The sequence below is a fragment of the Chelon labrosus genome (assembly GCF_963514085.1).
Source record: "Chelon labrosus genome assembly, chromosome: 23".
NCBI classification, from domain to species: Eukaryota; Metazoa; Chordata; class Actinopteri; order Mugiliformes; family Mugilidae; genus Chelon; species Chelon labrosus.
In genome coordinates this window covers 6,649,485-6,668,930 of record NC_140356.1, presented here as the reverse complement: position 1 = coordinate 6,668,930, position 19,446 = coordinate 6,649,485, and the positions used below count along the sequence as shown (strand labels likewise).

Sequence of the window (19,446 nt, the reverse complement as noted above, 5' to 3'; positions counted from 1 at the left end):
AACTCTGAGTGCTGCACTTTTGGCTTCTTGGAGTCTTCAGGACTGTTTGAACCTCTAGAAACTTCTCTAGAGTCATTTTGTTGTATATCTCCACGTGCTTCTTTTGTTCACCGTGGTCCTGCTTCTCCACAACCTGATGGCAAGAGCAAAAATGAGTCAGTTATCTTGGGTTTTGAACAAGAGTGTGGTCAGTTCTTCTGGATAGAAGATAAACTCCCTCATGGTGGTCTTCTCAAACTCAGCCAGCGACAGTGGTTCTCTGGTTTGGATTCAGCTGCAATATTTCAGTACGGAGCCCTGTTCGAATACCATGGATGACTTCTCCAAACACCGGATGGATGAATGAAAGAAGTTGACCAAATCGAAAGACAAAACCAATGAATTAAATGTCCTGAAAATGTATGTATGGAAGTGAAAGAGAGGCAGAGTTCCTGTAAATAATCCAGACTTTTCATTTACGTTTTGTGTGTCAGCTTATGTGTGATATGTGGTCCGAATCTCTGCCACCGTTGCTCTCCTTGTATCAAGTGCTGGATATTAACATCCAATATTTAAGCCTCAACGTCAAGATCAGGGCCACCTTTCTTGTATCCTTACTAACGGGTCAAACTGCCTTTGCCTCCAAGAGCCACGTCACAGTTTAAGCGGCATTTAATGCAACAAATGATGGATGTTGCCCAGTAATTCTATTTATATCCTGCTGAAAAAAGCCTGTTGATGTGGCTTATTTGCACCCAAGCACTGTTTAGTCTTTTTTTTGTTGTTGTTGTTGTCGTCCATACATTTGTACATATAAGTTAGTTTTTTTTAACAGCTAATGTCTATAAAAGAAGACTTTGATCAGGTTTAGACACAATATATACCTTAAGCTTTGTATAGTTGTGAAGCTGACCCTTGCAGCATTATGTAAGAATGACAGATTCACTGCAGCTGGTATTACAGTCCCCGTGAAAGTGTTAGCGGAAAGACAGGAAAGTGTCTGATTGGTCAGCTCCAATAGTCCGGGCAGGCACTGCCCTTACATGTTTGAGCCAAAGTTGACAGTGCTACTGATGAGCTAGAGATGGGAGGGAAGGACATACTCCAACTCCTAAATACCATTAAGATACCAACAAAACTACTTTTCTTGTCAATGTTGCACCTATAGTTGACATATAAAACAAATCATAAAACCATTTTTGGCACTGAATTTGATTTCACGAGTCCCCATAATGCATCAGAGAACAACTTTCATAATTGTACATCCAGCAGACACGAAGAAGCTTTTGTGTAGCTGTTCCCTCTGCCTTTTCTTTTAGCTCTGCTTTGGATCTTCACCCATTTCTGAGCCAAATTTATCAGTCTTTAGGTGTTAGATTTTTGACTTCATCCACCAGCAAACAGCTCCCAGCTTTATAGCTCTGCGGCTTTGTGCTCAATTTGTATATCACAGTTGGTCTATAGGCACTTTTCTGTTAAAAGTTCTTGATCCTGGATAAATGGTTGACGTGAGAAGTGAGATTAAACCATGCAGGAAACATCCCACACAATGTACTACTGCGGCTTTAAGAGACGGTTTCAATTTGACTTTCATACCTCTGTAGGTCAGTACATTTGCTGTGAAACGATAAGGTCAGTGTTTGAGAATTTACTTTAAGATAACCATCACGACATGGAAATACATGTGCTGGTATTTATTTTATATAAATTATTATTATTATTATTAAACATCTCAGTCAATCATGATAGAAACCTGTAATATAGACTGCTAACCTGGTGCTTTGGTCACTCTATGTGCTGCATACATCACAAGATGTAAACTAAAGTTGATTATTCAGTCTTTTTACAGTGATTATTCTGTTTCCATTGTTTATCTTGTTTAGATGTAAACCGTTTTGTGTAAATATTCATTTGCTGTATTACTGTACGTGAAGATGGGATCAGGTGAATGTGTTTTCTAAGACAATTATGATCCCACAGAGCCTCTGTGTATCACTGAAGCCCTCAGCTGTAAGAAGATAACCTTGATCACATTTTCACATCACATCACATGGCACCTTAGGCGAGCTGTACAGAGCTGAAGCAAACATCTTTGTAGTTGAAGAGATAGTCTTGACTCATGATAAAACACCTTCACTTTATTTATTTTACTGTAAACCATTTCAGAAATAAAGTGCACAGCCACTTGTAAGGAAAACACAGTTCTCAGTCTGAATATTTGTCTATTATTAACCTTTATATCCCCGAATTTCCCCGCTAGATTTCATTCATTTAAAATAAGTGGATTTGTCTCAATTGTTGTTGTATTTGAGTACTTTCCACAATACGTTAAATATTTAGCAATGATTTTCTTTGTTACCATTGATTACAAGTGTCTCACCTATACTTCCATCATCAATATTTACACTAGATCTTGATCCGTTGTTGTTCTCAGAGATGGTCAGTGAGCCTGCTGGCAACTGGCCCGTCGCAGCAACTTTGAGAGCATTCAGCCAGCTCTGTCTGAGGTCCAGACCGTCACAGAAGAAAATGTGGGTGGTTTTGGACTGGTTCAGACAGAAACAGGTCTGACCCTGGAGTTCCTGGGGGGAAGCCTCTACAGTGCAGCCCAGTAGAGGTATGGTGAACAGAGGCTTCACATCCTGGAAATGTAGAATAAATGTGAATTAAAAAGGGAAAGAAGGTTGGTGCAAAGGTTGGAGCTGTCGCTGTCAGCATTTTATATGGACAAATACTTATAAAATCAACAAGTCCCAAAGTAGGGCTGCAAGAAGTAGATGTAGCCAACATGATGTCATCCACTGGTTGGTAACAACCTTTTTTTGTGTTTAGAAGCCTCGAGCCGAAACCACATCCACTTCTTTTACACAGTTTATGACTGCAATAGAAAAGTGTGGTTTTCTGCTTAATAAAAAGGATAAACAGAGATGACACCTTTTGCATAAAACACCTTTAAGAAAGGAGCAGCAAAATAAACATTTTTCTAAAAGATACAAGAGGAAAAAGAAAGGATTTCATGAGGCTTCTATGGTCCCTCATCATAGCACACTATATTGGCCTGTATATTCACAACCACCTCTTCTAGTTGTATGTGGGTATATTTATATGTATTCCTCTCTTCTATAGCATTCAGCAATTTAAAACTGATGAGCTGTTGTGATTGCACAACACCTCAGGACAGTTTTAGCAGCATTTCCCTTTTTTTATGTGTGAGCACATGACAGATCTCGACTGTCTTGTTGCACTTGGGGAGTGACTGTTGAGTAAATGTCTGAGAACATGGCAGCCTTTAGAGCCACTGTTTTAGGCAAATATTAATAATAGTTTGCTAACGACAACATATTCAACAGTTAATGCTTTCCAGTCACAGGGATCCTTACCTGTGGAACAGCATACAGGTGAAGGGTTGGAGGTTCAGTCCTGGTGATAACGGACCAGACTCGTTGCCATATCATGGGGTCATCACCGTAATGCAGGAAACTACTCACTACACCGTCACAGGACCCGAGAGACGCCTCAGACTGGAACAACACACCAGACAAGGCGATGATCAACACTACATTTTAATTTAACTTCCCAAATCAGCTCTACAAAAGGTGACTCTGGGTACCATAAATCAAGTTATGAATCATGGGCAGTATTCAAGCAAGGTTATATAGAAGGATAAACAACCAGAGACATTAGTTTTAACCATTACAAAGACACACAGGCTCACCTCCAATAATCTCCGCTTCTTTCTGTCCATCCTCTCCCCTCCCTGACCAGTCAGGATGGAGTAACAGGATTTACACACTTTGTTCAGCTTGTTACCATCATACTCTAAAGCCACTTTATTTTCTGAACACTTCCAACACACCACCTGAGGGAGGAGAAAAACCATTATCTCTAAACTGTCCTTGAAAAAGATCTGTTTTGTGTGGTACAAAGTTACAGCTGATTGTGTTCACTCACAGAGCCGCAGGCTCTGCAGTGATGTCTTCTTCTGGTGAGCGCGTTAAAAGGATCCTGGCATGACATACAAGTGGTCACCTCATTGTCCCTGATCCAGCGAGGTGCCCTTCGGCCAAGTTCCTCTGTCTGTTTAAAAAAAAAAAAATAAACATATGCATTTCACAAATTATTTTATATTGTATTTTCTGAGATTTTTTTTCAAAAAACCCTCAACTCTGAAAATTACATTCAGAGTTGAGGGTTACATGATGAGGAGAAATATGATCCAACTTACTGGCTCTTCCACATTCAGCTCCTTAAAAGCCAATTTGAAGGTTTCATTTTTCTTTTGAAACACATCAATGGCTTCCTGAATCACCTGGAGGTTTAAATCATTTTAGAGGTTGACACAGCTGAATCTCTCCATAACCTATGTAACATTTAATGTGCTGCTACTAAATAAAAATAACCCAGTACCTTAATCCATTCGTCTCGATCTTGTTCAGAGCTTGAAAGAAACAACAAAAGAACTAATTGCAGTGAAATATTGGATGGCACATGTAATATAATTAACTGTAAATGTACTAACGTATAATGAGTAAAACAATCTATCACTACCAAGTAAACCTCTAAGTTTTAATCCTCTAAATTTGTTGTTCATTAACAGAAAATCTTAAAAATAAAAATAAAAAATAAAAAATCTGAACCTGGCCTGCAGCTCAAGGGTCTTCTCCTTTCCAGAGACCTGGAAGGTGTATGGGTGGTCTTCATTGGTGGTCTGCTGCACCTGCATGCCATACATTCCAATCCTGCAACGGACAGTAAAACGCTGCCCACCAAGGCTGAACTTTGGAGAGCAGCACAGCAGAAAGTTGTTGAACTGTGAAGAGAAGTGAATCCAATTAGCTGGCATCCATAAAAGATTTAAATTCCATTGAAAAAATATTGTTTAAATTTCCATTATCTGGAATGACCAAAATATGCAGTTTAGAAACCTAAAAAGAAATTATGGCACAGATGTAGCGTGTCTGCATCTGTTTCTGTATAAAAAAAAAAAATCAATGTTCTAACCAGGAACAGGTGTCTCTCCATGGCTGATGTGTTCCTGGCAGCAAGCTTGAGCAGACGACCTTCCCTCAGAAACTCATTAGTTGGGTTGACCACTTCTTCCTCTCCTACCATCTGATGGATCTCCACTAGCCGTCTGAGATTCTCCTATAGCAAAATAAAGAAGCACTGAAACAGATATGAAGGGATACAGTCGTAGCTATGTAAGGCAATTTTTGTTTCCACAACTGGGAATTCAGGGAATATGCCTCGATAAAATGGCAGAATGGTTCAAATAAATGACAGTAAATGTGTAGATAAATTATGTGTTATGGTAACGTACTGCTTTGTGGATGGCGCTGTTTGAGTGTGTGGCTGCCATGGAAATAGTCTGCAAAGATTCTGTGGGAGGAGGCAAAAAGAATGAGCTCTGAGACGGATGAAAGAGAAATACCTTTGAAAGAGAAATACCTTTGGACCACTGATACTGGTGGACTGATCAAGTAGCACTTTTGAATGCACAAGAGATCAACAGATGGCATAAAGGCAGGGAACTTACTCTGAGCAAGCTCATAGTCTGGGTTTTCCTGAGGCAGCTTGTTCAGGTAATCCTTTAGCAGCATCTCATAACGTGGAACCCTCTGGACTGGCTCCAACATGTGATGCTGCAGAGTGAGGTTGCCACATACCTCCTGACTCTAAACCAGGACAATGCATACAGAATGTCATGACCAGACCCTGCAGCTGGATAGAAATAAATGATGACGTGTATTGTGAGTAATATTTACCTGTATGTCCTGGAGGATGTTTCTGAAAGCAGAAGAGCGTTCAGTCCAGGTTCTTACTAGCTCCATGGCCTGGTCAAAGTTGCTGATGTAATCGGCATACATCCTCAGGAACGGTGCGTGTTGCACAAGAACTTTACCCAGGCCTGGACTCTCACTCCTAAGTTTGGTGAAAAGGGAGCAGCTTGGTCAATGGTCAGAAAGTTGCTTTTTTTTTTTTTTAACAAAACACGACACACAATGTTATAATTTATTTGATAATATAATTTATTTTCTATATAGTACACCTTGAAGAGTAATTCTGACTTGTAGAACAGTAAAACAACACCTCAAATTACCAACTAGTAAACTGATTTTCATGTTGAGCACTACATGCCTGTATGAAGCACCTACCAGTGGCAAATGCAGCTTTCCAGGTCAGGTAGCACAAACTTGCTGTGGAAGGAGTAGATGGAAGAAATGTTCGAGAAGATATTTCTTATCACTTCAGGAGGAAAAGAGCCTAAACCTGCCTCTTCTGTTAGACGGGAACAGAACACCTGAGGTGGGAAATCAGAGAAGTACAGAAGGTATTGATCTTCCATCACTGTCACAGGGGAAACGAATTCACTTGCTTTAGGAAAAACTATTTTCAACACAAAAAAGTGTTAAATTGTATTTTTTGTCTTCTTCAGCATCATATAGACTGTGTTTTGGGGGAAAGAGCCATGACAGATAACCACACTCACCTGGTCCAACAGGTGGAGACGAGCCACATATGCCCTCTCCGTCTGCATGAGTTCACTGGCTATCTTGTACAATTTCTGCTCCGTGTTCTCTTCATCTTTTGGCTCTCCTCCTCTCCTCTCCTCCCACTTCTCTTCTTCATTGTGTTCACCTCTAGACTCTTCGTGAACGCTCCCATCTCCTGAACCTGCCTTAGTCCACTCACATGAAAACTTGGAGCAAAGCTCTATGGGAGTCTTGCCTTCTTCCATTTTGTCATGTATTGCCTTCCCATTTACTACAGGCCATTCTTTCACCTGCACTCTACCATTCATTTGTCCTGCTGAATGCTCTTTACCACTGCTTGGTAAATGGCTTTCACTTGAGGTATGATAGAGTCTTTGGTTAGCTGGTGCTTTGATGGTGATGGCAGGCCCATTGCAGTTAGGGGATAGCAGTGGTTTCAAAGGAGAGCGTTCAACCTTTTCACTAGGAATCCTGGAGAAACAAAGTCACTGAAAGTATTTGTCACTGAAAATTCCACTAAAATCACAAATTATTGAATAGACACTATTTTACACACATTATGCAACAATAATAAAGTCAAAGTGCAGAAATGACAAGCTCCTGCTTACAAAATCCTACCTGCTCTCATCCAAGTAAACAATGAGATCAGGCACACTCAAAGATTTCCCTCTTTTCTCCGGCCTTTCTGTCTTGTCGCTTGAGATTTTGTGCAGTCCTAGCCAGGACTTTGAGTTCTTGGCAGGGCTATAGCTGCCCATCCTCCCCTGAACAGGACTTGGGGTCCGCAGTCTTCCCATGAGAGGGCTACAGTTTCTTGGGGACAGCTTAGCAGGGCTGTAGCCTCCTTCCCTCAATGGGCTACAGTTCTGAATGAAGCTTTTGCCTGGACTTGGAGATCCTAAAACTGGGCTGCTTGTAATGCTTGAAATCCCCAGATAATGTCTGGCAGGGCTGATATGTGCTCCAGATACATTCAAAAAATGGCTTCCCCCACCTTTGATTGGACTCGGGGAGCCTTGACTAGTCTGTGCTGGGCTGACACATGAAATGGAAACTCCACTGCCTCTGTTAGGACTCGGGCCTGGATCTGTGTTATCAAGTAGTGGAGACAGAAGTTTTCCTGGAGTCAAGCTGCCGGCTTGATCTTGTTCCCCTCTCAAAGGGCTCGGAAGGTGAGCTGGTTTAGGAGGCACTGCAAGGAAATAAACAGTGCGGTTGTCCAATATATCATTACAGTATAAAGTACAGATACACAACTCTCTAAAGACATGCTGTGATCTTAAAGAATGAGAACTGATTACTTGCACTACACAATAGAGCATGGGATGTGTTTATTTTTCTTGTGTATGGATAGATTTCAGCCTACCTTTTGGTTTAAAAGGTGATCTCTTTCCTGGGCTTCTTTTATCATCCTCCTCTGTCGCAGGTTCAGAGTTTGGTTCTGATCCGCAGACTCTGTCACAAGCACGGCCACAGGTGTAGGAGCCACACACTCCACTGCTCCCATCTGAAGAGAAACACAAGGTTACACCCTGACACACTGTGAGGCAGCGGTTTCTGCATAATGCACGTCTTCCATGCTCTACTGATTTGATCAGTTCTGGGCACGCTGAAAGGTTTACACACAAACTCTTTTATTTTTCTTTTGCTTTAAAAGCAAAGTCTTATCCAACTGGTTTCTTCTGGTACACACCATGCTTTTGTAGGAATTATCTCACAGACATACGGAGAACCTATTTTCCTGAGTTTAAGCAAACTACATACATTTCTAAAAAGTACATTTTGAGCATGTGTTCGGACATCTGCTTTGAACCATGAACAATGTGTTGCATACACATCTTGTGACCTTATTACGGTGTCACTAATCTCTTGGTTGAACTTTGCTTCTTCTGCACTCAATATCAGTAATATGTGTACTTGTGTCCACTTGTATGAATTCTGTGGGTTGTTGCTGAATAATTAGCCATGTTTATTGACATTCAGAGTTTTTTTCTGGTTGCCTGATGTGACATCACGTACGTGGTCACTGGCGCTACATCTTTCATGTCAGAGTTGTTTCAATCAATTTCCCTTTTGACTGATAATGTTAATCACTGGTATCAGCCATGACAACAAATGTTTCCCAACAGTTTAGCGTTTTAGCAATGATGATCGTCACAAGACAATACACAAAAGTTGACCGCCGTTAGAAATCTGCACACAGACCATAATGACTAACATTCTGACCCCACGATAGCAACTTGCCGCTTTCAAATTGTGTAACCAGTTGTGTTCTCACCTGCAGCTGACATCCAAACTTAACCAAGATTATCCGCTACTTGAACGAGAGAGTAAAGCTTTCCTGTTCACTCCTGGCTTTGCTGAAGTGTGACAGATTTGTTTGTCATGTGGAGAAAGCCAAAGCCTACTTTCTTAGTGGAATACTTCTGCTTTCTCGCTTCCGTTTCTTTCTCCATAGAGTCTAACCTTTTCCTGACTTACAAGTTATGTCAGCATCTGCAAGGCAACATTCAATGTTTGTCTAAAGCGATGAGTGCCATCATTACAAAAAACAACTTCTACACATTTCAAGCGCAAACAAAAGTTGTGTTTTTTTAATTAACTATTCATCTTCAAAAGCATGTGTACTTGTTTGGGGTGTTTACACGGCCTATGTCCATAACCAAATATTTTCATATTTTAAACAAATATACCAAGTTTAAAAAGGTTATACTTTTGTAGAGAAAGCCCAGGAAAAATCTGACCCTTTGTTGACATTCTGACTGGTCTTCTCACCACAAACCAGAGGACTCCTACCCTTTGTCTAGTCATGACTTCCTATGTTACAGTTGCCATGTTTGAAAAAACAGCCATGCGGGGGTCCATTTCCATTGGAAAAACATTAAAAACTTAATAGTCAGTTAGTCAGACAGTTAGTATTAGCAACTGTAGTAACATTGACAAACTGACAAATGATTCGTCTTTTCACCAGTTGTTACGTATAGTTATTTCTTCAGCTATACCAGCAGTTGTAATTGTGAGCCCTCAATAACATGAAAAATGTACAGCCGATGAGTTTCAGTGCTAACTTCAGGTTTTTAATGTTTTTATATGGGAATGGACCCCACATTGCACCAGTAACGCAGGAACACGGGACTTGAAATTTATATTTAAATTAACAAAATATAACATGTCAACTAGTGAGTTTATGAGGTGTTTTGTAATTTTACTAGAGAGAGGCAAGCTCTTATCACCGTTTCTAATCCTTATGATTAGCAAAACTAATAATGTCCTGGCTGTGGCTTCATATTGAGCAAACAGATTTAGATTAAACAGAAAGGATGGTACTGTTGAATCCTGCATCTGACAGTACCATTGGAGCAAACACACTTCACCAATCTAAACAGACAGCTCTGCTTCAGCAGGGGAACAGTAAGACTTTGTGTGTGTGTGTGTGTGTATGAGTTAAAGAGAGGGAGGTATTGACAAACTCATCTTAAGACACACACACAAACACAGGCAAAGTCCAGGCTGAATCAGGGGAAAGAGATTACACAGCAGTAATCCAAGCTGAGGCACCAAGGGTACCTAAAACAAATTCAAATGCATTCAAATGGGAAGGGAACCAAAATAGTACCAAAGACGCCACTGCCCTGGTCACCCTCTTACGGAGCAGTCTGAGCCAAAAAAGTTTCAAGGGGAAGAAAAATGTTAGAAACACATTACATTACAGCACCACTGACTTGTAAATGTATCTACATTGCTAAAGAAAAAAATCAATAAAAATGTACAGATGTCATTAAAGTTAAACTGGATTAGTGTTGGCTAATAAATTGTCAACAGTAGAAAACTAAAACTTAATCACTAGTATAGCAGCTAGGGGAAGGCAATAGGGGTCACTACATCAAAATATATCGATTACTGCTCATTTTGTATAATAGGTTGCTTCTAAGTTAACACATTAGAACTGATATAGACCTACTAAATGTTATTGGTTCTTAGCTTATGGGCTACACAGATAGTGCCTTAGCGTTCAGTATGTATGATAACAGCATGGTTTAGATAGCTCAGTGTCAGAATATATTTGTAATGTTTTGTTTTTTTCTTCCAAAATGAAATACAAATTATCCTAAATAGCTATATAACTGTAGCACACGAATGCATGGATAATGTGAGAGAATAAATATTAAACAAAATGGCGACTAAAGCTTCGGAGCGAAATCTTTTCCTAAGTGACAGGTGGCTACCTCACCTGCAGTGTAGCACTCAGCACCTTTAACTTTCCGCCTGACCGCCGCTCGTCTGAACTCGTCCGTCTCCCGGCCGCTTTTCAGAGTCAAACTGTTCCTCTTCTTCAGGTCAAACATTGTTCAGAAGTGGCGTTCAGCTTCAGCCCACTGTTTTTCTTTTTTCTTTTCTCCAAATCACGGTAAACTCCAGATGAAATAGAGAAGGAGAAGATGAGCGAAGTGAGTCTCGAGGTTCTGCTGTTCTCTGCTTCACGTGCTCAAACATTAGCAACACTAATAGGACCGTTGCTAAGCACCGCCTCTAGCTTAAGTCACCACGCGCCCCTCATCGGAGGACACTGACCAATCAGTCGACGCACAGTAAATAAAATAAATTAATAAATAAATATACGATAAATATCACCACTTTAAAACGCACTGAGGTTTATGAGAACATATTAACGTAGAAGTTAATGTTTATTCCGACACAACTCATCAAATAAACAAAAACATTTATTTTTCATTAAGTGAATACATTAAAGCTTAAAATAGAATCGATAGATTAAGGCATAAATAAATATTGAAATTGCACATAATACAAAACATTATACGAATAAATAATAAGCTGCATACTTGTATAAATAAATAATAGTTTGTAACGTAATTGGAAAAAAATAAAATTACAAAAAAAATAGTGTTATTAGGGTATGTGAAGACCAAAAACAAAGTAGATTAGCAAAGAGCAGGGGTCTTTCGGACTTATTTACCGCAACAAGTCTTATGCAACATGGAATGATAGCATAACACAGGACAAAAAAAAGCCCAAGAATAGAGTTACAGTCGGTATTGTAGCTGAGACTGTCTCCTACGACTCCCAGCAGTGCAGAGACCTAATACAATACGAGCTCTTAATAAGAAGTTACATCTGGGTGACTATAGTCTTTCCTTCCTTCATAGCAGACACTTCACCACTAACACAGATTAACGTAACACCCCAGGAAATTGAGTGTTTTTATTTTAATGGCCTCTCTGCACACTAAACTGACCTGCTAATAACCAGCACACACCAAGAGGGGAATGAAACACACATTCTGCAACATGGCACACTTGTATTTACTGTAGCTGATAGATAAAATGTGGAAAATAACCAGAGGAATATGCAAACCTGCAGTAAATGCAGAATTTCAATCACTATCCTGATAAATGGTGTTGATATGTAGAAGAGTTAATATAATATTTAATGAAGTCTGAAGGCTCTGAAGTAAAGGTGAGGTACAGGAGAGGCCCAGAATCTCAGGAGCTAGCTACTCCTAGTAGCTTAATTTAGCATGTTTATGGGGAAATGTAACAAAACAACAAAGATCGATAAGTTTAAATTCAAAATAAACTTTCAGAAATATGAAATTCATGTTGAGTTTCCAGTATTTTTTTTACAACTCAACGTTGAAATGTATTCTTCATTATTTCCTGTGATTATATTAATTTACTGAATGTTTAGAGCCTAACCGTATCTTGGTTATTTGCAGCAGCGTGATGTGCCCATCCACCTGAGAGACCAAACTTACATCAGAGTCTCTACACAACAGGCCGATGGTGCAGTGCAGCGTGAAGCTTGCAGACCACGCTCACGTGGCAAGAACGACCAGATACGATTTCTTTGTTCAACACAGGTTATGTTCACGTCATATGTACTTGAAGTCTATTTCAATGTTTTGACCATAAGCTAAAAAACTTGCATGAGTCTGACATCCTTTCATATGTTGATCACCATCTCCAGGGGTCAAATTTAACCTCAAGGTCCCAGCCGTCTGCTTCTACCACCAACCTTCCCCAGAAGAGGAAGAGGAGCTCCAGTTCCCGTCCTTCCAGTTCTTCTGTTGAACCCCCAGAGAAGGTGACTTTGGTCCGGATGCGTCGGCATCCCATCTCTCCTGCTGACCTGCCTGTGGTCTCTAACGTGCCTCCCAGTCCCCAGAAGCTCTGCACCTCCAATGACCAGCCTGACAGCCCTGTGACAATACACAACCACTCAGTAGAAGAGTACCAGCAAATCTACCATGAAGTGGTAGATGATATGCTGAAGTATGTTTGTGTCACATCGTCAAATCAATTTAGAATTTATCCCTCAGTTTTTCAGTAACTTTTGTTTCTCGCAGGTTCAAGAACGGTCGGCTGCGTCCATACACTTTAAATCTGGGACGTCTTATCAAGCAGAAGCTTTGGGAAAGACTGGATCGACCCATGATCACAACGTCAGCCAATGAGGACGGACTTGTGCACGCTGAAGTGTCATATGGATTTGGAGAGTGTCCTCCCATGTATGAAGTTGACACTTCAGAAGAACCAAAGCCTACTCGTCCACTGGCCTGCCTTCCCGAGAAGAGGAAGAGAAGTTCTGGTTCCCGTCCTTCCAGTTCTTCTGTTGAACCTCCAGAGAAGGTGACTCTGGTCCGGAAGCGTCAGCATCCCATCTCTCCTGCTGACCTGCCTGTGGTCTCTAACGTGCCTCCTAGTCCCCAGCAGCTCTGCACCACCAATTATCAGTCTGACGTTCCTGTGACAGTACAGAACCACTCAGCCTGCTCGTCTACTGAAGAAAAGACCCAGAAAGTCAAAGTGAACAGAGCAGCACCTGTAACTATTGCAAATACTGTAAACGGTGAATCTCAGCCACAACCTCATCTCTTCACACAATCAACCTCTGCAAGCCAACACTTCCTCGGATCCTGCTGATTCTGGCAAAAGGGGCAAAAACTCCCACCTCAGTCCTCCTCCAGCAACTCACAACCTCCTCCTCTTCCTTTTCCTCCTCCATATACACTCTGTATATTTAATTCACATTGAAATAAAGACTAACTCCACTTGATTTTGTTTATTAAAATCTCTGATCTAAAACTAAACATACACAATATCATAAGCTACGTATTTATTGATCCTGACAAAAATTAACATGAATAAAAATATACATAATATGAAAGTATATGAAGTTCACAAACTGTATCCCCTGCTCACACACATGAAATCCAGTCTAGCTTGAACCGGTATCAGAGAAACTAAGCAGGAGCTGAGAGTTCTGAATAACAGTGAAGAGACTAAGCAACAAGATAAATTTCATGAATAAATGTATTACAAATATAAAACAATGAATTGTAAACAACACAGTATGAAAAATACTTAAACTGAACAAAGTAAAAGGAAGTCTGGACAAAAGGAGACACGGAATGGTGAAGGTGGTAATCCAGCTTTAGAAATGTATGTGTTCAGATCCTCCTCCACCACGTGTCATCATTTGACTCGCCATCCAGTTAAACAGAAATCTGGATCTGCAGTGGAGGTTACACTAAATATGTTAAGCTTTAAGTTACACTTTCTAATCCTTTTTGCAAAAGGCAATTTCAGTTTTACAGAAGATTAACTGCTAAATTAACCACAAAATGGAAATAAACTAAGCACCTGAGTGTTCTTGAAAATGATACAAAATTTATACGCAACAGTTAAGTAAGTTACAATTCATATATATGGTTCGAAATTCCCCCAACACAAAGTACTATTGTTTTTGACACGAGCCTTAAAAACTAAAAATCGTTTATGGTAGTTTACATTCAGGTGCTGCATCTTTGGATGCTGCTGGACCATCATATGTCCACATTGGCTCCTTCTTTTTCTTTTTCTTCTTTGTTTTGTCTTCTCTCATGTCATTGTTTCTAAATTTCTCTTCTTTCTAAAAGATAAAAGGCAAATAAGGGGATACAATTCAATTTCTTCTGCAACAGAAAAACAACTGATTATTCTCAGAAATTTTACACAAAACAAATATACAGGCTGTTAACCATTTTGAATGAGAAGGTTTTGGAGCATGGCCTTTCCCTTCATATTTCCCTTTTGATCTCTTCTTCTTTTTCCTTTACATTTTTCTTCTTCTCTTCTCCTCACATCGTTGCCTCATCCTGATTTCTCTCTTCCTCTCTTGATCATAAGGTTGATATCCAGAGGTCATACAGCGACACCAGCTCAGCTCTTGTCCATCAAGCAGCCGTGATCGTATAGAGGTTAGTACTCTGCGTTGTGGCCGCAGCAACCCCGGTTCGAATCCGGGTCACGGCAAGTGATGCTGAAATGGAGTAAGTTTCTTTTGTCATTGTTCCTTGAAACAGAAAAATGGCCAAATAAAAAATGGAATTAATTCATTGAAATCATGTGTAAAAAAATGTATTTCTGCTAGATTATCGCCATGTTTTGCCATAGCGTTCATCCAGAACACATCCTCACTGGCTCCCTCTTATTCTGTCTTATTAGTTTCTCACATCATGGCCTTTGCTCTGTCTAAAAGATATGAATACACAGATAATTAATCTGTAACTATTAAAAAGAAGTCCACATGCTCTCTGACTGCAGCTCCTGCATCACTGTCAGGTTTCGATGCTTTTCTCTGTTCTCTAAAACTGCACAGACGTCATTATGTCTCATGTAGGAGGTGCTTTGTTTTAGTTGGCCCATGGGAGGAGAGGAGGATGAGAAGGACATATTAAAGACAGAGACTAAGTGAAACCTTTAGCGACAATGAGGAAACGGAGGCGACACGTGTGCATCCTTCTACCCAACAAGCAGCACATGGACTGTACTGTAACGGTGAGAAACCAAATCAGTTTTTATACACAGTGTACAGTTGCATACATCAGTGGCAGTGTACGTTCACTGTGGAGTTTAGAGTTCCACTTGTAGTTTCTGTATAGTTTAGAAAATCTTTAAGTATTCTGTGTCGTAACATGTTGTAGTGGAGTAGATAGAGCAGTTCAGCAGTAGTAGCAGTTACGGTAGGATGTTTTCATTAACATGTTGTGGAAGTAATATAACCACAACTTGAATCTTGACTTGAATCAAATTTAACAGGGCATAGATGCACGATAGATGGATAGATACTTAGATAGATACACTTAACTTATCCTGTGGGAAATTGAATATATAAGTAGTAGTAGTAGTAATATATAAGAAGTATGTATAAAATATTACATGTGGATTATTAATTATTTTAAGATATTTTCTAATCAGCACAGGAAAAAAACTGTAACAGCAGTAGGACTAATTATAACAACAAAATTCTTCTACTTTTTTTATTTAATTTTATTTAGACCAAGTAAGTGTCTGAATGTCTAAGTCCTGTACAAGGGTTCTATGCTTTTTTTCTACGTTTTTCTGTGTTTGTCCTGTGTTTTCTAGGTGACTGCCAGAGGCCAGGAGGTGTTGAACAGTGTGCTGAAGCAGCTCGGCGTCAGTGATCTCCAAGTGTTTGGTCTGGCTGTTCTCAGAGGTCAGTTCTGTTTTTCTGTGCTGGGGGAGTTCAGGAGGAAGTGTTTTGACTTCATACACCGTGGAATGCTGAGATTTAGGGAGGATCCGGGTCACGAATGAACTCGCTGTGACAAAAAGGAAACTGAAACTCTTGTCTCTTATCAGGCCGTGAGGTTAGACAGTTGATAAATGTCACAGGATTTAATTTCACTCGGTTTTCCTTTTGTTGATTTAATGCACATGTTTGTATTTCTTTCTAAGATAATGAATATCTCTTTCTGGATTTGGAGCAAAAGCTGAGCAAGTACTTTGGCAAAAGATGGAACAGGCGATCCTTAATGGTCAGTTGCTGTTTTTCTCTGAAGTTTTTGTGTTGAATTGAACCCATTCAGAACAAATCTCGCAAAATTATTCAGGACCCAACATATTATTTTACATTTTACTGTAAATCAGGTTTATTTTTTTTTGATGATTCCTCAATTAAATGTTTATCCCACATTTCCAGGTGCCATTCATTTTATTTCTGAGAGTGCAGTATTACGTGGAGAGTGGGCTGCTAATATTGTAAGTTTGTTCCTCGTCCACCTGAGTCAGCCTGACACTCTTTAGGATCCTGCATCAAACTCCCATGAGAACCCTCTGTGATCTGATGTCATCTCTGGTTCTTTCAGGAGCAGCAAAGTGCAGCAGCTCTACTACACAGAGCTGAGGCAGACGGTGCTGCGTTCACAGAGCCGCCACCAGGAAGCTTTGTTCTTCCAGCTGGCAGCGTCCGCTCTCCAAGCTGAGGTCGGAGATTGGGAGCAGATAGAAGGGAGTGAAGGAGAGAAGAAACAAAAATACAGGCCTTACTTTCTTCCTGAAGATTACTTCCCTTCTTGGGTAAAAATGAGAAAAATTTTGCTTCCTCACCTTGGCACTAAAATGTACAGTATTCATATACAAGTGTGTGTTTGTGTCCTGCAGCTTATAAGACACAGAGGGAGAGATTTCCTGCTTCAGCACGGTCCAGTGTTGCATGGTGAGCTGAGTGGGGTAACACGCAGCCAAGCCATGCTGCAATTTATAAAAGAAGCCAGCAGGCTGCAGGACGGAGCGGTCACCTTCTACAGGATGAGACAGGTCAGACTGAGTCCTTCAATTCATACTAAAATACCAACAAACCTGAATTTTACAGAAAGTGGAAGTGTTTGTCAAACACAGACTATATTTTTGTGAAACCATTTGACACATTTGTGGCCTAATAGTGTGTAAAATGTGAACATGGAAGATCTAAATTAATATAAAATAAAGAGAAACAGGATCTCAGTAAGCTTTTCTCTGCAGGAGAAAAAAGAGCTGAGAAGTGTCATCCTTCTTGGTGTGGCGGTGAAAGGAATCCATATTTACCAGGTGGCTCCTCCAAAGTTTTGGGAATTTACTTTTTGCATGTTTGACTTGTAGATCTGCATAAATATTTATATTCAGTTTAATTCCGAGTCTGCCTAGATTACTGATGTGATTTTTCTTAAAGGAAGTAGAAGGGAAGCAGTGTTTGCTGTATGATTTGTCCTGGACCGATGTCGACCGCTTCACTATCCAGGTTGTTCTTTGCAGACTTGCACGGCATATATTCACACATTCACTTGCCTGTTGCCACTTATTTAACTCCAAATCTTCCTGTCTGTCACTCTTCAGGGCCGCAGGTTTGAAATTGCTGCAGTGGGATCTCTGTGCCTCCCTAAGCTGGTGTATTACACTCCGTCAGCCTTCCACTCTAAACACATCCTCAGGCACCTCAGCGACAGTCACCGGTTCCACATCAACACCAGAGATGCAGTCAGCTACATCCAAGAGCTGGAGGACATGCAGGGTCAGTTACAGTACCTTGATGCGCTTTTGTCGTTTGCTGGAACGTGTCCATGAGTCTCTGTCTCTCTTCAGCCTGTCAGTTCTACAAAGAGGCCTACATCTGTGACACAGCGCGGCTAAGACAGAGGCTCCGCTGCAGCAACCTCACGTCCACCATGTCTGAGTGCAGCGTTGCAGCAGAAACAGCCGCAGCCTGGTCCAAAGAGGAAGAAGAGGAGGAAGAAGAAGTCTCTCCATCAGGTCTGCTGAAAGGAGGAAAAGTGCGTCTAGATGGTGCAGATGTTGTCAGACTGCAGCTTGCATAAACAGAACAAATATTAAGTTCAACTAGAAGTTTCCTGGAAACAAAAAGTTTAAAATAAAAATACAACTACAGCTGCTGCATTGGTTAATTGGACGAATGAAAAATAAGTTCAGTCACTTCCACATTTCAGTTTGTGTTCTTTTTGCTCTAAATGAAGAGGGGTTGTGTATTTATGTCGATGACAGAGGCTGAGCTGTTGCTGGACGAATCAGAGGAGGTTTTTGTCGACGACCCGGCCGAGGTGTCCTGGCTGGCTGAGCTGCTGCATGGCGTGTCTGTCGATGGACCTCTGATATTACCCTCTCCTCACTGGGCAGGTTAGTCAGAAAAGCACCATGATGATAAAAAGAAGCTCTTCATCGCACTTGTGTCAGTTCTGCTGCAGCGGTGTAATTTTATGTCCTATTTTATTATCAGCTGTCACCATGGAGATGAAGCAGGTGAGCGAACTGCAGATATTATTCAGTTTGAAACCTGCGCGGTGCTGCATTAACGACGGTGTTTTCTCTGATCGGCAGGTTCTGTGGAGGAGAGCTGATGGAGGGGATTCTGTGGACTGATTTACAGCCAGAGGACACACTAAATCAGGGGTCACCGACACAGTGCCCGTGGGTACCTGGTCGCCCACAGCAATCACATAAGTCACCTGCAGGGAAAAAATGGAAGAAAAGCGAAAGAAAACATACTATTATCACAGTGAGTGAGGGAATTCACAGTGAGTGGGAAGAAGTGGCAACAGCAAAGCGACACAACGTGGAGAGACACTTCAGTTCAGTACATGACATAGCTTCCATGCTAAGTCCACATTACTGGTAGTTTGTACGGACATGGGACAAAGTTCATGATTTGTTCAAAAATGTCACAAATTAATATGTTAATATGAACAAAAATAAAAGAGGTGACTTGAAACAAAGTGCTGCAAATGTGCTCATTCATACGGAGTGCAGTCAAGAAAGAGAAATGAGTCAGAGAGAGATGTGATACCTCAAAAAGTGATGTGCAACGTGTATTTGCACAATGAATGTTTCACAAAGAGAACATGCAGCCTAACACTACCAAATGATGGTGAATTTAAGTTCATTTAAAATTGGCTGTTTTTATAACAGAACATTGTTTTCTGGTTGTTCCAGAATGAAGATCTTATTCATAGACCAATATGTCATATCAAATGGATATGCCAGGTTGGACAGAATTACAATGTTAAAGTTACACAGTCTGTTGTTCATTTAGGTTTACCATAAATCTTATAATGCATTATCATTAGATGAGCTGTCGTCTGAGAATGGAGGTGCTGACAAGGATTACTTAAAATATTTATTGA

The 19,446-nt window shown here is 40.5% G+C and overlaps 2 protein-coding genes across 2 annotated transcripts; one reads left to right on the top strand and one right to left on the bottom strand.

Annotated features, from left to right (window-relative positions):
* Window positions 1–104: 104 nt before the first annotated feature.
* On the bottom strand, window positions 105–10,948 carry LOC311508284 (FYVE, RhoGEF and PH domain-containing protein 4-like). The gene is made up of 16 exons (XM_084572994.1): window positions 10,705–10,948; window positions 7,840–7,980; window positions 7,092–7,665; window positions 6,470–6,944; window positions 6,135–6,280; window positions 5,745–5,901; window positions 5,516–5,654; window positions 5,300–5,358; window positions 4,981–5,124; window positions 4,617–4,789; window positions 4,387–4,417; window positions 4,205–4,288; window positions 3,931–4,056; window positions 3,695–3,838; window positions 3,360–3,500; window positions 105–2,621 (listed from the first exon to the last, which is right to left on the bottom strand). Exons 1-16 carry the CDS (start codon window positions 10,817–10,819, stop codon window positions 2,316–2,318), a joined length of 2,955 nt encoding a protein of 984 aa, XP_084429120.1. The 5' UTR covers window positions 10,820–10,948; the 3' UTR covers window positions 105–2,315.
* Window positions 10,949–14,640: 3,692 nt separating this feature from the next.
* LOC311508874 (FERM domain-containing protein 6-like) lies at window positions 14,641–19,015 on the top strand. Its single transcript, XM_084573863.1, has 11 exons — window positions 14,641–15,310; window positions 15,899–15,989; window positions 16,232–16,311; window positions 16,476–16,534; window positions 16,642–16,852; window positions 16,937–17,092; window positions 17,297–17,362; window positions 17,484–17,552; window positions 17,648–17,822; window positions 17,894–18,120; window positions 18,283–19,015. The coding sequence occupies exons 1-11, from the start codon at window positions 15,242–15,244 to the stop codon at window positions 18,445–18,447; spliced, it is 1,368 nt and encodes a 455-aa protein (XP_084429989.1). The 5' UTR covers window positions 14,641–15,241; the 3' UTR covers window positions 18,448–19,015.
* Window positions 19,016–19,446: the final 431 nt, after the last annotated feature.